At 43.5% G+C, this 17013-nt stretch overlaps 1 protein-coding gene across 2 annotated transcripts in view; it reads right to left on the minus strand.

Annotated features, from left to right (window-relative positions):
* Window positions 1–947: 947 nt before the first annotated feature.
* rffl (ring finger and FYVE-like domain containing E3 ubiquitin protein ligase) overlaps window positions 948–17013 on the minus strand; it is a 95498-nt gene continuing 79432 nt past the window's right edge. The window contains exons 4-7 of one of the 2 annotated variants that reach the window (XM_078225163.1): window positions 16431–16841; window positions 15777–15842; window positions 4483–4696; window positions 948–1772 (exon numbers count right to left, since the gene is read on the minus strand). In XM_078225163.1, coding sequence (XP_078081289.1) covers window positions 1591–1772; window positions 4483–4696; window positions 15777–15842; window positions 16431–16841 — 873 coding nt within the window. In that variant the 3' untranslated portion in view covers window positions 948–1590. The remainder of the gene's footprint in view (window positions 1773–4482; window positions 4697–15776; window positions 15843–16430; window positions 16842–17013) is intronic. The other variant, XM_078225164.1, reaches the window with a different exon arrangement.

Consider the following 17013-nt stretch of genomic DNA (forward strand, 5'->3'; position numbering starts at 1 on the left):
GAGAAACCACTCAAATTTTAAGTATTTTAACAGAATGTACAATGTTACATTGTTTGACCTTTAACCTGTTTTAAACTCCTGTAAACATTTACATGCAATTATTGCACTGTCGACACCAATGCAAAGTTAAAGATCAATAGACTGGATTTAAAATGAAAAACGTGTTCACTTTTTCAATTATACATATCTACTGATCTTTAAATATGTTCCTTCAATCTATGCAGTATAGGAAAACAGGATGATTCAGATAGCACTGAACTGTATAAATTATATGGAGCCATGTTTAATTTGAAGGCTTGGGCTCAGCAAGATGAAGATGGTGCATTTTATCAACCCAATTTGACCAACAAATAGAATTGTAAATGCTAGCCGAGGTCTGGTTTTGCCTACAGCGTTCAAATACATTTGGAAAAACCTTGTGTTTGTAAGTTGCAATAATATATCTGATATGTAGTTCAGTGGTTTTAGGCTTAAGCCTGGCAGAGCCAGGTTTTAACTGGAACTGAAAGATCATAATTCGTTCTACTCGCATTTTGAGTAATGGCATGATGACCATCGACCAGTATTTGCTCATTTCAGTGCAGCTTCATTTTTGCTCTTTCAATTTCCCCACAAGTATTTCCACTGTACAATTTGTTGATCAACCCCCACCCCAACTAACTAGCACTAAAAACAAATTGCACTATTTCTAAAGTGTCTGCAGTCATTCTAATAAACTTTGAATGATCGAAACAGAAATACAAAATCCTTCAAAATATTATTTATCCCAAATAGAAACTAGCTTACATTTAATAATTTCCTTTTCTCTCCGGTGGTCCTTGTCTCCTCTGGCGTTCTGTCAACTCACCTTCAATTTTCAATATTGGTCACATGCTAAAATATTTCAACCCTACATGTTGTTCCATAGAGTGTTGCAAGATCAGTGATTTCTAGCTTAATTTCTTTTTGCTTTGGACTTTCTTGTACTTTTTCATTTCATAGAAATCATAGAATCATAGAAACCCTACAGTGCAGGAGGAGGCCATTTGGCCCATCGAGTCTGCACCGACCACAATCCCACCCAGACCCTACCCCCATATCCCTACATATTTACCCGCTAATCCCTCAAACCTACACATCTCAGGACTGTAAGGGGCAATTTTTAGCATGACCAATCAACCTAACTCGCACATCTTTGGACTGTGGGAAGAAACCGGAGCACCCGGAGAAAACCCACACAGACACGAGGAGAATGTGCAAACTCCACACAGACAGTGACCCAAGCCGGGAATCGAATCCAGGTCCCTGGAGCTGTGAAGCAGCAGTGCTAACCACTGTGCTACCGTGCTGCCCTTTAACCTTCCTTTCTACAGTGGAAGGAGCTGCAATTGTATGGACATCCTTTCAACATTTTCAAGATAAATGATATTTGTTTCAAGTAAAACATTCTATACAATTAAATAGTGTTTTCATTGAGTGAACTAGAAATGTGTTAACTGACTTACTAGAGGTATTGGTGGGCAGATCTGTTTAAATCAGCAGCCCATGTCTGGGTTGTGAAAATGCACATCTCCAATTGATCTGATATGGTTTCACAGTAGTTACAATCACTCAAGACTTGAATACATGTACAGCCCGTATGACAAACTGCCTGCAGATGGGGCACTCACTCATACGCTTCCCACACTTAGTACACGTGACCATATGGCCACACTCCAGCAGCACACAGTCGATTGGAGAGTCCATGCATATTTTACAGAGATTCTCATCAACACCTGATGGTTCATTCCCACCTACACAAAATAAAGCTACAATTAATACAAAATGCCGCTACTATGATGCAGACAGCAAACTGGTTGAGGCTAGAAATATAAATTTGAATTTACGTAGTCAAACTGAGAAAAATAGTGAAGAATGAAACACTTCCAATTTTTAGTACTAGGTTCTCACCTATAGTCTCAACATGAACAAATTAACTGCATGGGACAGGAGTGGAACTCTGCAACGTCCAAGCATGCAAGCAGAGCGCTGCTTTGTTTCCGATCACACTCTCACTCCACAGGTGTAATGTAATTCCAGTCAAAATGTAGAGTTAGGTTTTGGACCTTTCCAGTACATCAAAGAGAGTTGAGAGAGACCACTCAATGCAGAAATGTCCCCAAGTTTGAGGTTCTGAGTTTGAAATCAGCCAACTTAGTGGGATGAAAGTTTTATTTCTTGCCCTAAAATGAAGGCGGTTTGTGCAGCTTCAACCTGCTCAGAACAAAGATACCCATAACTCAACTCTGGTTGGCATTAAGTATGATGTGGAGATGCCGGCGTTGGACTGGGGTAACCACAGTAAGAAGTCTCACAACACCAGGTTAAAGTCCAACAGGTTTATTTGGTAGCAAATACCATAAGCTTTCGGAGCGTGCTGCTCCTTCGTCAGATGGAGTGGTCTCTGTTCTCCAACAGTGCACAGACACAGAAATCAAGTTGCAGAATACTAATTAGAATGCAAATCTCTACAGCCAGCCAGGTCTTAAAAGGTACAGATAATGTGGTTGGAGGGAACATTAAACACAGGTTAAAGAGATGTGTATTGTCTCCAGACAGAACAGCTGGTGAGATTATGCAAGACCAGGGGCAAGCTGTGGGGGTTACTGATAATTTGACATAAATCCAACATCCCGGTTTAGGCCGTCCTCATGTGTGCGGAACTTGGCTATCAGTTTCTGCTCAGCGACTCTGCGCTGTCGTGTGTCGTGAAGGCCGCCTTGGAGAACGCTTACCTGAAGATCCAAGGCTGAATGCCCGTGACAAGCCCGTGGGCTTATCACGAGGTTATCCGTGGTCTCACTATACCGCAAGCCCACGGATAACCTCATGATGCTCCACTTCTCCAGCTTCCACCCTAAACACGTAAAAGAAGCCATCCCCTACGGACAAGCCCTCCGAATACACAGGATCTGCTCGGATGAGGAGGATCGCAACAGAAACCTCCAGACGCTGAAAGATGCCCTCATAAGAGCAGGATATGGCACTCGACTCATCGATCAACAGTTCCGACGCACCACAGCGAAAAACCGCACCGACCTCCTCAGAAGACAAACACGGGACACGGCGGACAGAGTACCCTTCGTCGTCCAGTACTTCCCCGGAGCGGAGAAGCTACGGCATCTCCTCCGGAGCCTTCAACATGTCATTGATGAAGACGAACATCTCGCCAAGGCCATCCCCACACCCCCACTTCTTGCCTTCAAACAACCACACAACCTCAAACAGACCATTGTCCGCAGCAAACTACCCAGCCTTCAGGAGAACAGTGACCATGACACCACACAACCCTGCCACAGCAACCTCTGCAAGACGTGCCGGATCATCAACACGGATGCCATCATCTCATGTGAGAACACCATCTACCAGGTACACGGTACATATTCTTGCAACTCGGCCAACGTTGTCTACCTGATACGCTGCAGGAAAGGATGTCCCGAGGCATGGTACATTGGGGAAACCATGCAGACGCTACGACAACGGATGAATGAACACCGCTCGACAATCACCAGGCAAGACTGTTCTCTTCCTGTGGGGGAGCACTTCAGCAGTCACGGGCATTCAGCCTTGGATCTTCAGGTAAGCGTTCTCCAAGGCGGCCTTCACGACACACGACAGCGCAGAGTCGCTGAGCAGAAACTGATAGCCAAGTTCCGCACACATGAGGACGGCCTAAACCGGGATGTTGGATTTATGTCACATTATCAGTAACCCCCACAGCTTGCCCCTGGTCTTGCATAATCTCACCAGCTGTTCTGTCTGGAGACAATACACATCTCTTTAACCTGTGTTTAATGTTCCCTCCAACCACATTATCTCTACCTTTTAAGACCTGGCTGGCTGTAGAGATTTGCATTCTAATTAGTATTCTATAACTTGATTTCTGTGTCTGTGCACTGTTGGAGAACAGAGACCACTCCATCTGACGAAGGAGCAGCACGCTCCGAAAGCTTATGGTATTTGCTACCAAATAAACCTGTTGGACTTTAACCTGGTGTTGTGAGACTTCTTACTGGCATTAAGTATGCAGTCCAACAGGCTTGGTTCTGTTGGAAATGGAAAACCTACACTGGGACAATGGTCATACTTTTCTTCAGTTTGTGTTAGGGCACACATCAGTCAGAAACGAGGATACTTCTGGTTTCTATCAAATTCAAGAATACCTTTAGACAATTTGGGTGCAAAACCTAGAAATGAATTAACATTCCAGCACTAACATTTCTTACTATGCTGTGTGGTCTGTTTATGCACTGCAAATACTATGGAATGCTATGTACTAATCCATTGAAAGAACATTCACAAAGATCTCTTAAAAGATATAAAGTGAAAACAGTGCAGATTCATACCACCTTGTGTTCTGAATTCAGAAACTATCAAAGAAAAAAATTGAGAGAAAAAATATATACGACACAATGGGATTAAATATCTAGTAGGTTATCTGGTTTTATAGGTGGAACCTCTTACCCTGATTCTGAAGGTCCTTTTGTTCATTGTACAGTCTCGTCACTCTCTCCATTAGCTCCCACTTTTCACAACACCCCTTGTAATTTACAAAATTTCGTGCTAATATTTCTTTTAGCTGACGCACTGTGAGAGCTTCAATATCTTCGATGCAAGTCAAATCTGACAGAGAGGCTCGGTGTCGGCCTGGGGCAACAATCTCCTCTGAATCGATGGACTAGGGCAAACAGTACCAAAATGAACAGTATTAGCAATGAGATACAGTATCGTGAAAAACCAATCATTCATCCCATACATTAGATACAAGGAACAAAGTAACAATGGAACACACTGACACTGCAATTTTACATAGTTCTAAAAGCCAAGAATTTCGAAGGCATATTCAATGCCAGAGTTAAAGCCACCTCCTTATGGCTAGAAAGTAACCTAGAAGGTCGGGAGGGTCCAATTATTATGGTCCATGAACAAAATCAAGAACTTAGGCAAAACAAGTAATGGAGGTTCTACTGAGGAGCACAAATTAAAAAGACATTCAAATGTAATAATCACACTATTCCTCCTTGACTCGTACCGAAATTGAAAGTGAGACAAACAGATTAGAATTTAAGTGTGTGGCTGAAAGAGTGGTGTGGGAGACAGGGAATTTCAATTCATAGGAAGATAGTGGCCAAACAGCTGGTGTAGGAGGGAGGGTTTCAGATATCTGGACCATTGAGGTCTCTTCCGGGACAGGTGGGACCTGTACAAGGAGGACGGGTTGCATCTAAACTGGAAGGGCATAAATATTCTGGCCGGAAGTTTTGCTAGTGTTACACGGGAGGATTTAAACTAGTTTGATGGGGGTGGGGGGCGGGGGGGAAACCAAAGCAAAGGTGAATTAGCTGAAGGAGAACCAGAGAGTAGTTTCTCTGAGTAAGATTCAGAGAAACAGCAGGCAGGGTGAGGTTGCTAATCAAAGAGGGTCTGGTGGACTGAAGTGCATTTGTTTCAATGCGAGAAGTGTAACAGGTAAGGCAGATGAACTTAGAGCTTGGATTAATACTAGGAACTATGATGTTGTTGCTATTAGAGACTTGGTTAAGGGAAGGACAGAATTGGCAGCTTAACGTCCCAGGATACAGTTGTTTCAGGCGGGATAGAGGGGGATGTAAAAGGGGTGGGGGAGTTGCACTACTGGTTAAGGAAAATATCACAGCTGTACCACAGGAGGACACCATAAACGGCTCATACAGCGAGGCAATATGGGTAGAGCTCAGGAATAGGAAGGATGCAGTCACAATGTTGGAGGTTTACTATAGGCCACCCAACTGCCAGCAGGAGATAGAGGAACAGGTTTATTTGGTAGCAAATGCCATTAGCTTTCGGAGCGCTGCTCCATCGTCAGATGGAGTGGATATCTGCTCTCAAACAGGGCATACAGAGACACAAAATCAAGTTACAGAATACTGATTAGAATGCGAATCTCTACAGCCAACCAGGTCTTAAAGATACAGACAATGTGAGTGGAGGGAGCATTAAGCACAGGTTAAAGAGATGTGTATTGTCTCCAGACAGGACAGCCAGTGAGATTCTGCAAGTCTAGGAGGCAAGCTGTGGGGGTGACTGATAGTGTGACATAAACCCAAGATCCTGGTTTAGGCCGTCCTCATGTGTGCGGAACTTGGCTATAAGTTTCTGCTCAGTGACTCTGCGCTGTGTGTCGTGAAGGCCGCCTTGGAGAACGCTTACCCGAAAATCAGAGGCTGAATGCCCGTGACCGCTGAAGTGTTCCCCTACAGAAGAGCATCCAACAGAAACTCAACACACATGGAGCAGTTGAACCAGGAGCACTCCTCGTCACAATGGATGTCTCGGCACTCTACACCAGCATCCCCCACAATGATGGCATTGCTGCAACGGCCTCAGTACTCAACGCCGACAACTGCCAGTTTCCAGATGCAATTTTACAACTCATCCGCTTCATCCTGGACCACAATGTCTTCACTTTCAACAACCAGTTCTTCATCCAGACACACGGAACAGCCATGGGGACCAAATTCGCACCTCAATATGCCAACATCTTCATGCACAGGTTCGAACAAGACTTCTTCACTGCACAGGACCTTCAACCGATGCTATACACGAGATACATCAATGACATTTTCTTCCTTTGGACTCATGGTGAACAATCACTGAAACAACTATATGATGACATCAACAAGTTCCATCCCACTATCAGACTCACCATGGACTACTCTCCGGAATCGGCTGCATTCTTGGACACACGCATCTCCATTTAGGACGGTCACCTCAGCACCTCACTGTACCGCAAGCCCACGGATAACCTCACGATGCTCCACTTCTCCAGCTTCCACCCTAAACACGTTAAAGAAGCCATCCCCTACGGACAAGCCCTCCGTATACACAGGATCTGCTCGGATGAGGAGGATCGCAATAGACACCTCCAGACGTCGAAAGATGCCCTCATAAGAACAGGATGTGGCGCTCGACTCATCGATCGACAGTTCCGACGCGCCACAGCGAAAAACTGCACCGGCCTCCTCAGAAGACAAACACGGGACACGGTGGACACAGTGCCCTTCGTCGTCCAGTACTTCCCCGGAGCGGAGAAGCTACGGCATCTCCTCCGGAACCTTCAACACGTCATTGATGAAGACGAACATCTCGCCAAGGCCATCCCCACACCCCCACTTCTTGCCTTCAAACAACCGCACAACCTCAAACAGACCATTGTCCGCAACAAACTACCCAGCCTTCAGGAGAACAGTGACCACGACACCACACAACCCTGCCACAGCAACCTCTGCAAGACGTGCCGGATCATCAACACGGATGCCATCATCTCACGTGAGAACACCATCCACCAGGTACACGGTACCTACTCTTGCAACTCGGCCGACGTTGTCTACCTGATAGGATGCAGGAAAGGAAGTCCCAAAGCATGGTACATTGGGGAAACCATGCAGACGCCACGACAACGGATGAATGAACACCGCTCGACAATCACCAGGCAAGACTGTTCTCTTCCTGTGGGGGAGCACTTCAGCGGTCACGGACATTCAGCCTCTGATCTTCAGGTAAGCGTTCTCCAAGGCGGCCTGCATGGCACACCCATGGCGCAGAGTCGTTGAGCAGAAACTGATAGCCAGGTTCCGCACACATGAGGACAGCCTAAACCGGGATCTTGGGTTTATGTCACACTATCAGTAACCCCCACAGCTTGCCTCCTGGATGTGCAGAATCTCACTGGCTGTCCTGTCTGGAGACAATACACATCACTTTAACCTGTGCTTAATGCTCCCTCCACTCACATTGTCTGTATCTTTAAGACCTGGTTGGCTGTAGAGATTCGCATTCTGTAACTTGATTTTGTGTCTCTATATGCCCTGTTTGAGAGCAGATATCCACTCCATCTGACAAAGGAGCAGTACTCCAAAAGCTAATGGCATTTGCTACCAAATAAACCTGTTGGACTTTAACCTGGTGTTGTTAAAACTCTTACTGTGTTTACCCCAGTCCAACACCGGCATCTCCACACCATAACTACCATCGGTCAAAGAAGACAGAGGGTAGCAGTGGAAAGGTGCGTTTCTGAATGGAGGGCTGTGACAAGTGGCATTTCTCAGGGATCAGTGCTGGGACCTTTGCTGTTTGTAATATATATAAATGATTTGGAGGAAGATGTAACTGGATTGATTAGTAAGTTTGCGGACGACACAAAGGTTGGTGGATTTGCAGATAGCGATGAGGACCATCAGAGGATACAGCAGGATATAGATCAGTTGGAGACTTGGGCGGAGAGGTGGCAGATGGAGTTTAATCCGGACAAATGTGAGGTAATGCATTTTGGAAGGTCTAATACAAATAGGAAACGTACAGTAAATGGCAGAACCCTTAAGAATATTGATAGGCAAAGGGATCTGGGTGTACAGGTGCACAGGTCACTGAAAGTGGCAATGCAGGTGGAGAAGGTAGTCAAGAAGGCATATGGCATGCTTGCCTTCATTGGCCGGGGCATGGAGTTAAAAAATTGGCAAGTCATGTTGACGCTTTATAGAACCTTAGTTAGGCCGCACTTGGAATATAGTGTTCAATTCTGGTCGCCACACAGCCAGAAGGATGAGGAGGCTTTGGAAAGGGTACAGAAAAGATTTACCATGATGTCGCCTGGTATGGAGGGCATTAGCTATGATGAGAGATTGGAGAAACTTGGTTTGTTTTAACTGTAACGACGGAGGTTGAGGGGTGACCTGATAGAAATCTACAAGATTATGAGAGGCGTGGACAGAGTGGATAGTCAGAAGCATTTTCCCAGGGTGGAAGAGTCAATTCCTTGGGGGCACAGGTTTAAGGTGCGAGGGGCAAGATTTAAAGGAGATGTCTGAGACAGATTTTTTACAAAGGGTGGTGGATGCCTGGAACTCGTTGCCGGGGGAGGTAGTGGAAGCAGATACAATAGTGACTTTTAAGAGGCTTCTTGACAAATACATGAATAGGACAGGAATGGAGGGATATGGTCCCCGGAAGGGTAGGGGGTTTTAGTTAAGTCGGGTAGCATGGTTGGTGCAGACTTGGATGGTCGAAGGGCCTGTTCCTGCGCTGTAATTTTCTTTGTTCTTTGACAGTTACCACTACTCGGGAAAGAATTGGGTTCCATTTAAACTGGGCTGGGACCACGGACTTGGTAAATTGAATAGGGTGATCAAGGAGGCTTTAAAATACAATGAGGGAGGGCAAGTTTAGATGAAGCTAAATTTGGAAGTTTGAAAAATCAAGGCCATGGAACATTAGTAGTAGGGTTTGGTACATACACACAGGCTTATGATACTGCTCACAGAGCGATGTAAAAAGGCACATGACCCAGAGCCGAAGTCAATTTAGAGATGGACAGAGATGCACAAAGACCTATGATGGAGTCAGCCTCCATTACTGTACCCTCTATTGTAAAATGGTGAAAAAGGCTATGGATTTGAACGATGTTGTCGAAGGAACCTTGGTGAGTTGCTGCAGTGGTAGATAGTACACACTGATGCTGCTGTGCATTGGTGTTGGAGGGAGTGAATGTTGATGGGGTGCCAATCAAGATAGATCAATTATGGCACAAATAGAGATAAATGGGTTGAGCTGTTATTGAGATATTGCAAGAAGGCCAAGTGTCGCAACAACATATTCCAGGGTATTTGATTGCTAGAAAAGATAGGCAAAACGGATATGGAAATTGAATAGCTCTAATAATAAAAGGACCCGATAAACAGAGCTTGGAGCGGTTGAAGACCGAAAGGTCTTTTTTTTTTTGCGTGATAAGGAATCATGTATTAAAGCACTTTTTATGGTGTTTAGCGATATGCAAATACTTCTAGACCACTTCAAATGGGTAGAATTATTTGGCTTCAAGTGGGCAGTCTTTCCTTCTTTTAAAAAACAAAAACAGAAACTGCTGGAGAAACTCAGCAGAAACCTTCTATTACTGTCAGGACTGTAGACCAATGCATTTGTATGAAATCACCATCAGCATTTTGGTATTCAATGCAGTTAATGCATATAATCCAGGATTAAGTCCATACTAACAACAGAACATGACCTTGCTGGATTATGTGCATGCAAAGTGAAGCAAAGGACTATGGCAGTTCTTTGCAAACTATTTTCCAATGTGACTCCACTTTAACTCACCATCACCTTCTCAAGGCTGGCCTTACCAGCCATGCCCAAATTCCATGTCAAAATAACATGCTAACCAAAACAAAACAGCAAAAATACAGCACAGTAACATTTCAGATGTGATTATTCAGGTTTGTGTATTATACATCAACCTATAAAATTCATCAAATAAAATATATCACTGGGTTGAACTCCAGGAACTCCCTCCCTATAGCACTGTGGGTGTAACCTACTACACCACACGGACTGAAGCACGTCAAGAAGGCAGCTCACCATCACCTTCTGAAGAAGGATGGGTAATAAATGCTGGCCTAGCCAATGACGGCCACATCCCAGAAAAAATGAAAACCTGTAAATCTGATGATTTGAAAGTACTTTGTAAAAATGCTTGTATTTTGTGTAGCCATATAGAGTTCAGTCAAGCTACACACGTGCACATGCATGCACACACGCACTCACATAACTAGCTCTTCACTCTCCACTGCACATACATGCAGCCTTCCTCACATACTCACTCTTGCCCTCCCTCCCATTGCTACGTAGCCCCCAACACTCAACCCTTACCTCCCCCTCCACCCACACACACTGACTCATCTCCTCCTCTTTCCTCACTCTTCCTCCTACCTAGATTTCTCCGCTTTGCTCAGATGTAGTAGAAAAGCAGGGATAATGAAGATGATGGCTGAGTGAGTGGACAAGGATCTGGCAGATGGAGTATAATGTTGACAAATGCAAGGTTATTCACTTTGGAGGAAATAATAGCAAATTGGATTATCTAAATGGAAAAAAATTACAACATGCTACTGTGCAAAGGGACCTGGGGGTCCTTGTGCATGAGACGTAAAAACCCAGTCTGCAGGTGCAACAGGTGATCAAGAAGGCAAATGGGATGTTGGCCTATATCACAAGGGGGATAGAATATAAAAGCAGAGATGTCTTGCTGCATCTGTACAGGGCATTGGTGAGGCCGCAGCTGGAATACTGTGTGCAGTATTGGTCCACTTATTTGCGGAAGGATATATTGGCCTTGGAGGGAGTGCAGAGAAGGTTCACCAGGTTGATACCAGAGATGAGGGGTGTTGATTATGAGGAGAGACTGAGCAGATTGGGTTTGTACTCGTTGGAATTTAGAAGGCTGAGGGGGGATCTTATCGAGACCTATAAGATAATGAAGGGGCTGGATAGGGTAGAGGTGGAGAGATTCTTTCCACTTAGAAAGGAAGCTAGAACTAGAGGGCACAGCCTCAAAATAAAGGGGGGTCAGTTTAGGACAGAGTTGAGGAGGAACTTCTTCTCTCAGAGGGTGGTGAATCTCTGGAATTCTCTGCCCACTGAAGTGGTGGAGGCTACCTCGTTGAATATGTTTAAATCACCGATAGATGGATTCCTGATCGGTAAGGGAATTAGGGGTTATGGGGATCAGGCAGGTAAGTGGAACTGATCCACTTCAGATCAGCCATGATTTTATTGAATGGCGGGGCAGGCTCGAGGGGCTAGATGGCCTACTCCTGCTCCTATTTCTTATGCTCTTATAAGAAACATTTTATAAATTGGACTCAAAATCTAAATCTTTATAAAGCAGCAATCATGGCCCAAACTCCAAGCTCCCCGCAAAAACCCCAGGGGATAGGAGCTCGGGTCCTGGGACTTGGATGGCCCAGGGAATGCAGCCTACTCCATCACTGGGAAATTGAGCAGTGCCCAAATCCTGTATGGGTTGAGCCAGAAGCACTGCAAATTGCAACTGGAGCCCAGGGCAGGATATATTTGAGACTAACACTGGCTGAAAACTCCCTCCTTCCTGGATCCAGCGTCCAAGGAGCGACCTGCAATTAGGGTTGGGGCCAAGTTGCTCCATCAGTAATGGGACCTTGAATTGGACAAGATGATCCAATAACTCCCACAGCGGAGACAGCACCACGAAGACAGCCAGCACAGGACAATGCTCTACGAGTTGCACATGGGAGCAGCAGCTACTGGGGCATGGCCTCTACATTTCGCGCTCTCAGAAAGTGAGTCAGATTGGTGGCGGATTAAACAGATGTGAGCAGAGTGGCTGCTTTCCTGGGCCAAGTGGAGGGCGGGAAAGGACAGAATCCTATAATCCAAAAGTCAGGATTTTGCCAAAGGGCAGAAATTTCTCATCCCTAGATAAAGGCAGTAGATAAAGGAGCTCACCCTAGAAAATCAGCATGTCAAATCAGTTTGGGTGGAGCTACAAACTAACAGAGGGAGGAAAACAAACAGCAACTTCTAAGAATCAGAGTCTTGGATGGAGCATGTTTTAGAAAATTAGAGAGCTTATACCAAGGGTAATGCAATACTCCTGGGGAAAATCAAATAAACAAAAGTATTTTGGAGAACAAATTCTTGGAATGCATTTGAGACAATTTCATGGAACAATATGTCGAGGAACCAACAGCATGAAATGAGGCAGGGGTAATTAACAACACCAATCTAAAAGATCCTCTAGGGGAGAGCAATTTCTAATTTGCTCACCACTATGGTTAGGCTGACTGGTATATTTCTTCAGTTATCCCTTCCTTTTTAAACAACATGGCACACTGGCACCATGCCTGCAATCAAAGACTGGAAAATGATGGTCTCAGCCTTCTCTATTTCTCTCATTTGCTTCTCCTGGTAGTCCGGGAGATATTCCAGCCAAGCTTGGTCATTTATTTACTTTCAACAATACTAAACTCAATATTTCCTCCCTCACGATATGTATTCCATCCTATATTTCATCTCCCTCAACTACAATTTCTGCTTCGCCCCAGTCTTTTGTGAAAACGGACACAAATTATTTATTAAGAACCTAGCCCACATCTTCTGCCTTCACACACAAGTTATAATTTTAGCCTGTAACTGCCTCACTCTTTCCCAAGTTATCCTCTTTTTCTTCATGTATTTATAAAATGTCTTTGGATTTTCCTAGCTTTTAGTTGCTAATATTTTTCATACCCCCTCTTTGCTTTTGTAATTTCACTGCACACTTTTTATACTCTTCCTGCAGTATTGAGCTCTTGACGTCTGACATATTTATTTCCCTGATCTTATGTTCTATGCTTTTTGACAACCAGAATGGGTCTTGATTTGTGAATCCCACCCTTTTTCTTCATGGGACCATATTTGTTTTGAACCCTTTCTATCTCCTCATTGAACATTCCCTCTGCTCTGACACAGATCCACCTTCAAGTAACTGTTTCCAGTCGAACTTTGCTAAAATCATGTTGCAACATGCAACAGGGTGGCACGGTAGCACAATAGTTAGCACTGCTGCTTCACAGGGACTTGGGCTCGATTCCTGGCTTGGGTCACTGTCTGTGTGGAGTTTGTATGTTCTCCCTGTATCTGCGTGGGTTTCCTCCGGGTGCTCCGGTTTACTCCCACATTCTGAAAAGACGTGCTGGTTAGGTGCATTGACCTGAACAGGTGCCGGACCGTGGCAACTAAGGGAATTTCACAGTAACTACATTGCAGTGTTAACGTAAGCCTTACTTGTGACTAAATAAACTTTACTTTAAAATTGGTCTTTCCTCAATTTAGACCTCTTGGTCTAGCTTAATCCTTTCCCATAATTATTCCAAATCTAATGGAATTATGATCACTACCACTAAACTGCTCTCCTACTGACACCCTTTCTAGTGGTCCCAATTCCACTGGTGCCTTTTTATTTCCTAAGGCCAAGTCCCTCTCGCAGCGCTTGCTACATACTTGCTAAAATGTTCTCCAGAATATACTTTAAGAATCCCATGGCCACTGTAACCTTTGACGCTGAACTTACCCCAGTTAATATCTGGGTAATTGAAACTATTACTGTCCTTTTCAGAAATTTGAGTACATTTTTGTTCTTCGAATCTCCCTCTGTTTGAAGGTATATAGGATACTCCCAGCAGTACAAATTCTCCATTTTTATTCCTCAGTTCAATCCACATGGCTTTATTTGACAATCTTTCTGGTGTAACTACTCTCCTCATAGTTGTGATTGTTTCTTTAATCAATATTGTGAATGCCCTTTTTTTAAATCCTTCTGTCTCTTATTTGGAAATCCCATAACCAAGAATTTTGAACTTCAATTCATGTCCTTTAAAGCACTTTAAAATTGGGGATTTAAAAAAATAATGATAGATAAGCAATGGCAAACATTGAAAATAAATAATTAATTGTTCTCAACAAATACATTCCCCTCAGGAATAATAATTCACTAGAAGTTAAGCCAATTTCACATCAGATCAAAAGAAGACTCTTACAGTATTTCCAAAAACAGATTTTAGGGTGCTAGAAACCTGCAAAATAACCCACAAAATTGATCAAAAAGGTAAAGATAGAATGAAAGTAAACTAGCAAAAAATTTAAAAACAGATTGGCTGAACCTAAACAAGAATGTAAAAGGGAGGAAAGACGAATATGCACAAACATGAGTTACTTAAAGCAGAGACAATAGGTTATCAGGGTGGGAGGACGTCTCCCAGTTTAGTAGGAGATTGGGGCACCCCGCACAATGGTGCCTGAGCATTGCAGCCGGTGTACAAAGCAATCCTGGTGTACTTGGGTCCCTCCTTCCGGCACAAGTGTCAGAAGATTGCAGTGCTAAACTCGCCCAAAATCCCAGTGTGGAACACTCCTGTTTTCACACTTTTATGACACTTCGAATATTTTTGGGAGGATTCTGACCAGATGTTGCTGAGTATTTCCAATATTTTCTATTTTTATCACAGAAGAAATTATCATGGAGAATAAGGAACTGCTGAAGTGTTTTAAAAATATTTTGTCTTCACATTAAGAGGATATAATAAGTGTTAGAGTTTAAAGTTTATTTATTATTGTCACAAGTAGGCTTGCAATGAAATTATTGTGAAAATCCCCCAGTCGCCACACTCCGACGCCTGTTCGGGTACACTGAAGGAGAATTTAGCATGGCCAATGCACCTAACCAGCACGTCTTTCAGACTGTGGAAGGAAACCGGAGCATCCGGAGGAAACACATGCAGACACAGGTAGAACGTGCAGACTCCGCACAGACAGTGACCCAAGCCGGGGATCGAAACCGGATCCATGGCGCTGTGAGGCAGTAGTGCTAGCCACTGTGCCACCGTGCTGCCCTTATTCTGCAAATTGTGAAGAATGAAAAGTCTAACGGGAGTGAGAAACTTAAATGCAATTAATATTAAAGAAAATGTACTCAAAAAAAATAATGGGACTTAAAAAACTGACAAATCCTTTGTACCTAATGGCCAACACTAAAGCTAGTGTATTGGTTTTGACTTTCTAGAATTCCCTTGATTCTAGACTTCCATCGACTGGAAGGTAACAATATGCAACCAATTCAAGAGTCACAATTGTTAGAAAATAGTTAGCTCAGGATGACGGAATTTTGTTTTAACAATTGCCCAAGTTTAAATGCTTGCTGTTTTGGAATCAGCCCCAGTGAATCAGTGAAGGACTGGTCTCTGGCACTGGGTATAACTGACCCACTCAGGCTACTTTTGACTGAAAATACAATCAACATAGTACACTTAGCACATCACTGATTACTTTGGAAAAACCTGCCACAGATTTGGTGGCTCGTAACAGTGTCATTTATAGAATTCTAGAAACAAGAGAGAACTACAATGCGGCACACTAGATGCGAAACACACCTCGGTCTCATCCTCTATTTGCGACACAGGCTCATTCTGATTCTCTTCCGTCACTTCTGCAGTCAACTGTGTGTGTAAAGACGAGAAATTGCATCACATGTTCCAAAATGGTCAATAAAATGAAAGCTAAAGTGATTAACTAATGAGTTAAACATAACTAATACTAAAAGATTATACAAGTGGCCATATAGCATTTGTAATTAGAGCCCACTGTGAGTCCAGTATTTTTAAATTTCTATGCAAACAGCTCAAACCATTTTTAATGATGTGTCACTTGACTCATGCTATTGCTGCTTTCCTTACAGATTTCCCAGTAAATTCAATAAATATTACTATTAGCTGTTATTTCATTAAACAAATGTAATTCTTAATTTCTGTATTAGAAGACAAACCTGGAAATAATAGACAAGTGATTAAATTCCTCTTTGCAACTATAAACTTTATAAAAGTAATGAATTTGTTTTGAATATGCATCTTCACTACTTGGTTCTATAATACATTTAATAAGTTAATAATTTAGCCACAAGACAGTCAAGTGACCAATATGGCTCCATTCTCACTTCTTGTTCCTACCACTGATGTAGAATTAAGTAAATTCTATATGACTACTACTCAAGTTTTCCTGGATTTAAAATTATATATACACATATATACCAGGTTTGCTTCCCGAGACTGTCCTGGGCTACTTGGGCTGGTTGCTCCATATGGTGGTGGGGCATCCTGTGAGGTAGATGCTGTTGTCCCTGTGTGTATATTTGGTATGAAGTACTGCTGCTCAGGCATATCCATCCTGTAAACAGGAATGTGAACATGAGGGGTTGGGGCAGGTGGAGGTCGCTGTCCCAGTACTAGATCTACGAGGTCCGATTTCTCTCTGCACATTTCCATTGAAATTTCATGAAGTTGCAGATAATCACGCAAGTCTTTCACTTTCAGTTTCATTAGCTCTCCTCGCTCGAAATCAGTGGCACGGAATCTCTGGCAAGTATGGCACATTTTAGGATTGTTCTCAGGTTGGACTGAGCAGGCCGTGCAGAAATTCTTCTTGCAATCCACACATACATGCTGCAACGAGAGGAAGTGTTAATGGCAGTGTGCATCATTCAACTTTGTACATCTGCACTAATGCAGAGTTCCTAATTGACACATTGTGATCATTTCTTCTTTCTCCTAAGTTGAGCATTTTTTAAAAACAAGCATTAAACCAGCATTTCTCAGACTTGTCCCATATATCCAA

The sequence above is a fragment of the Mustelus asterias genome, chromosome 12 (genome assembly GCF_964213995.1).
Source record: "Mustelus asterias chromosome 12, sMusAst1.hap1.1, whole genome shotgun sequence".
Taxonomy (NCBI): Eukaryota; Metazoa; Chordata; class Chondrichthyes; order Carcharhiniformes; family Triakidae; genus Mustelus; species Mustelus asterias.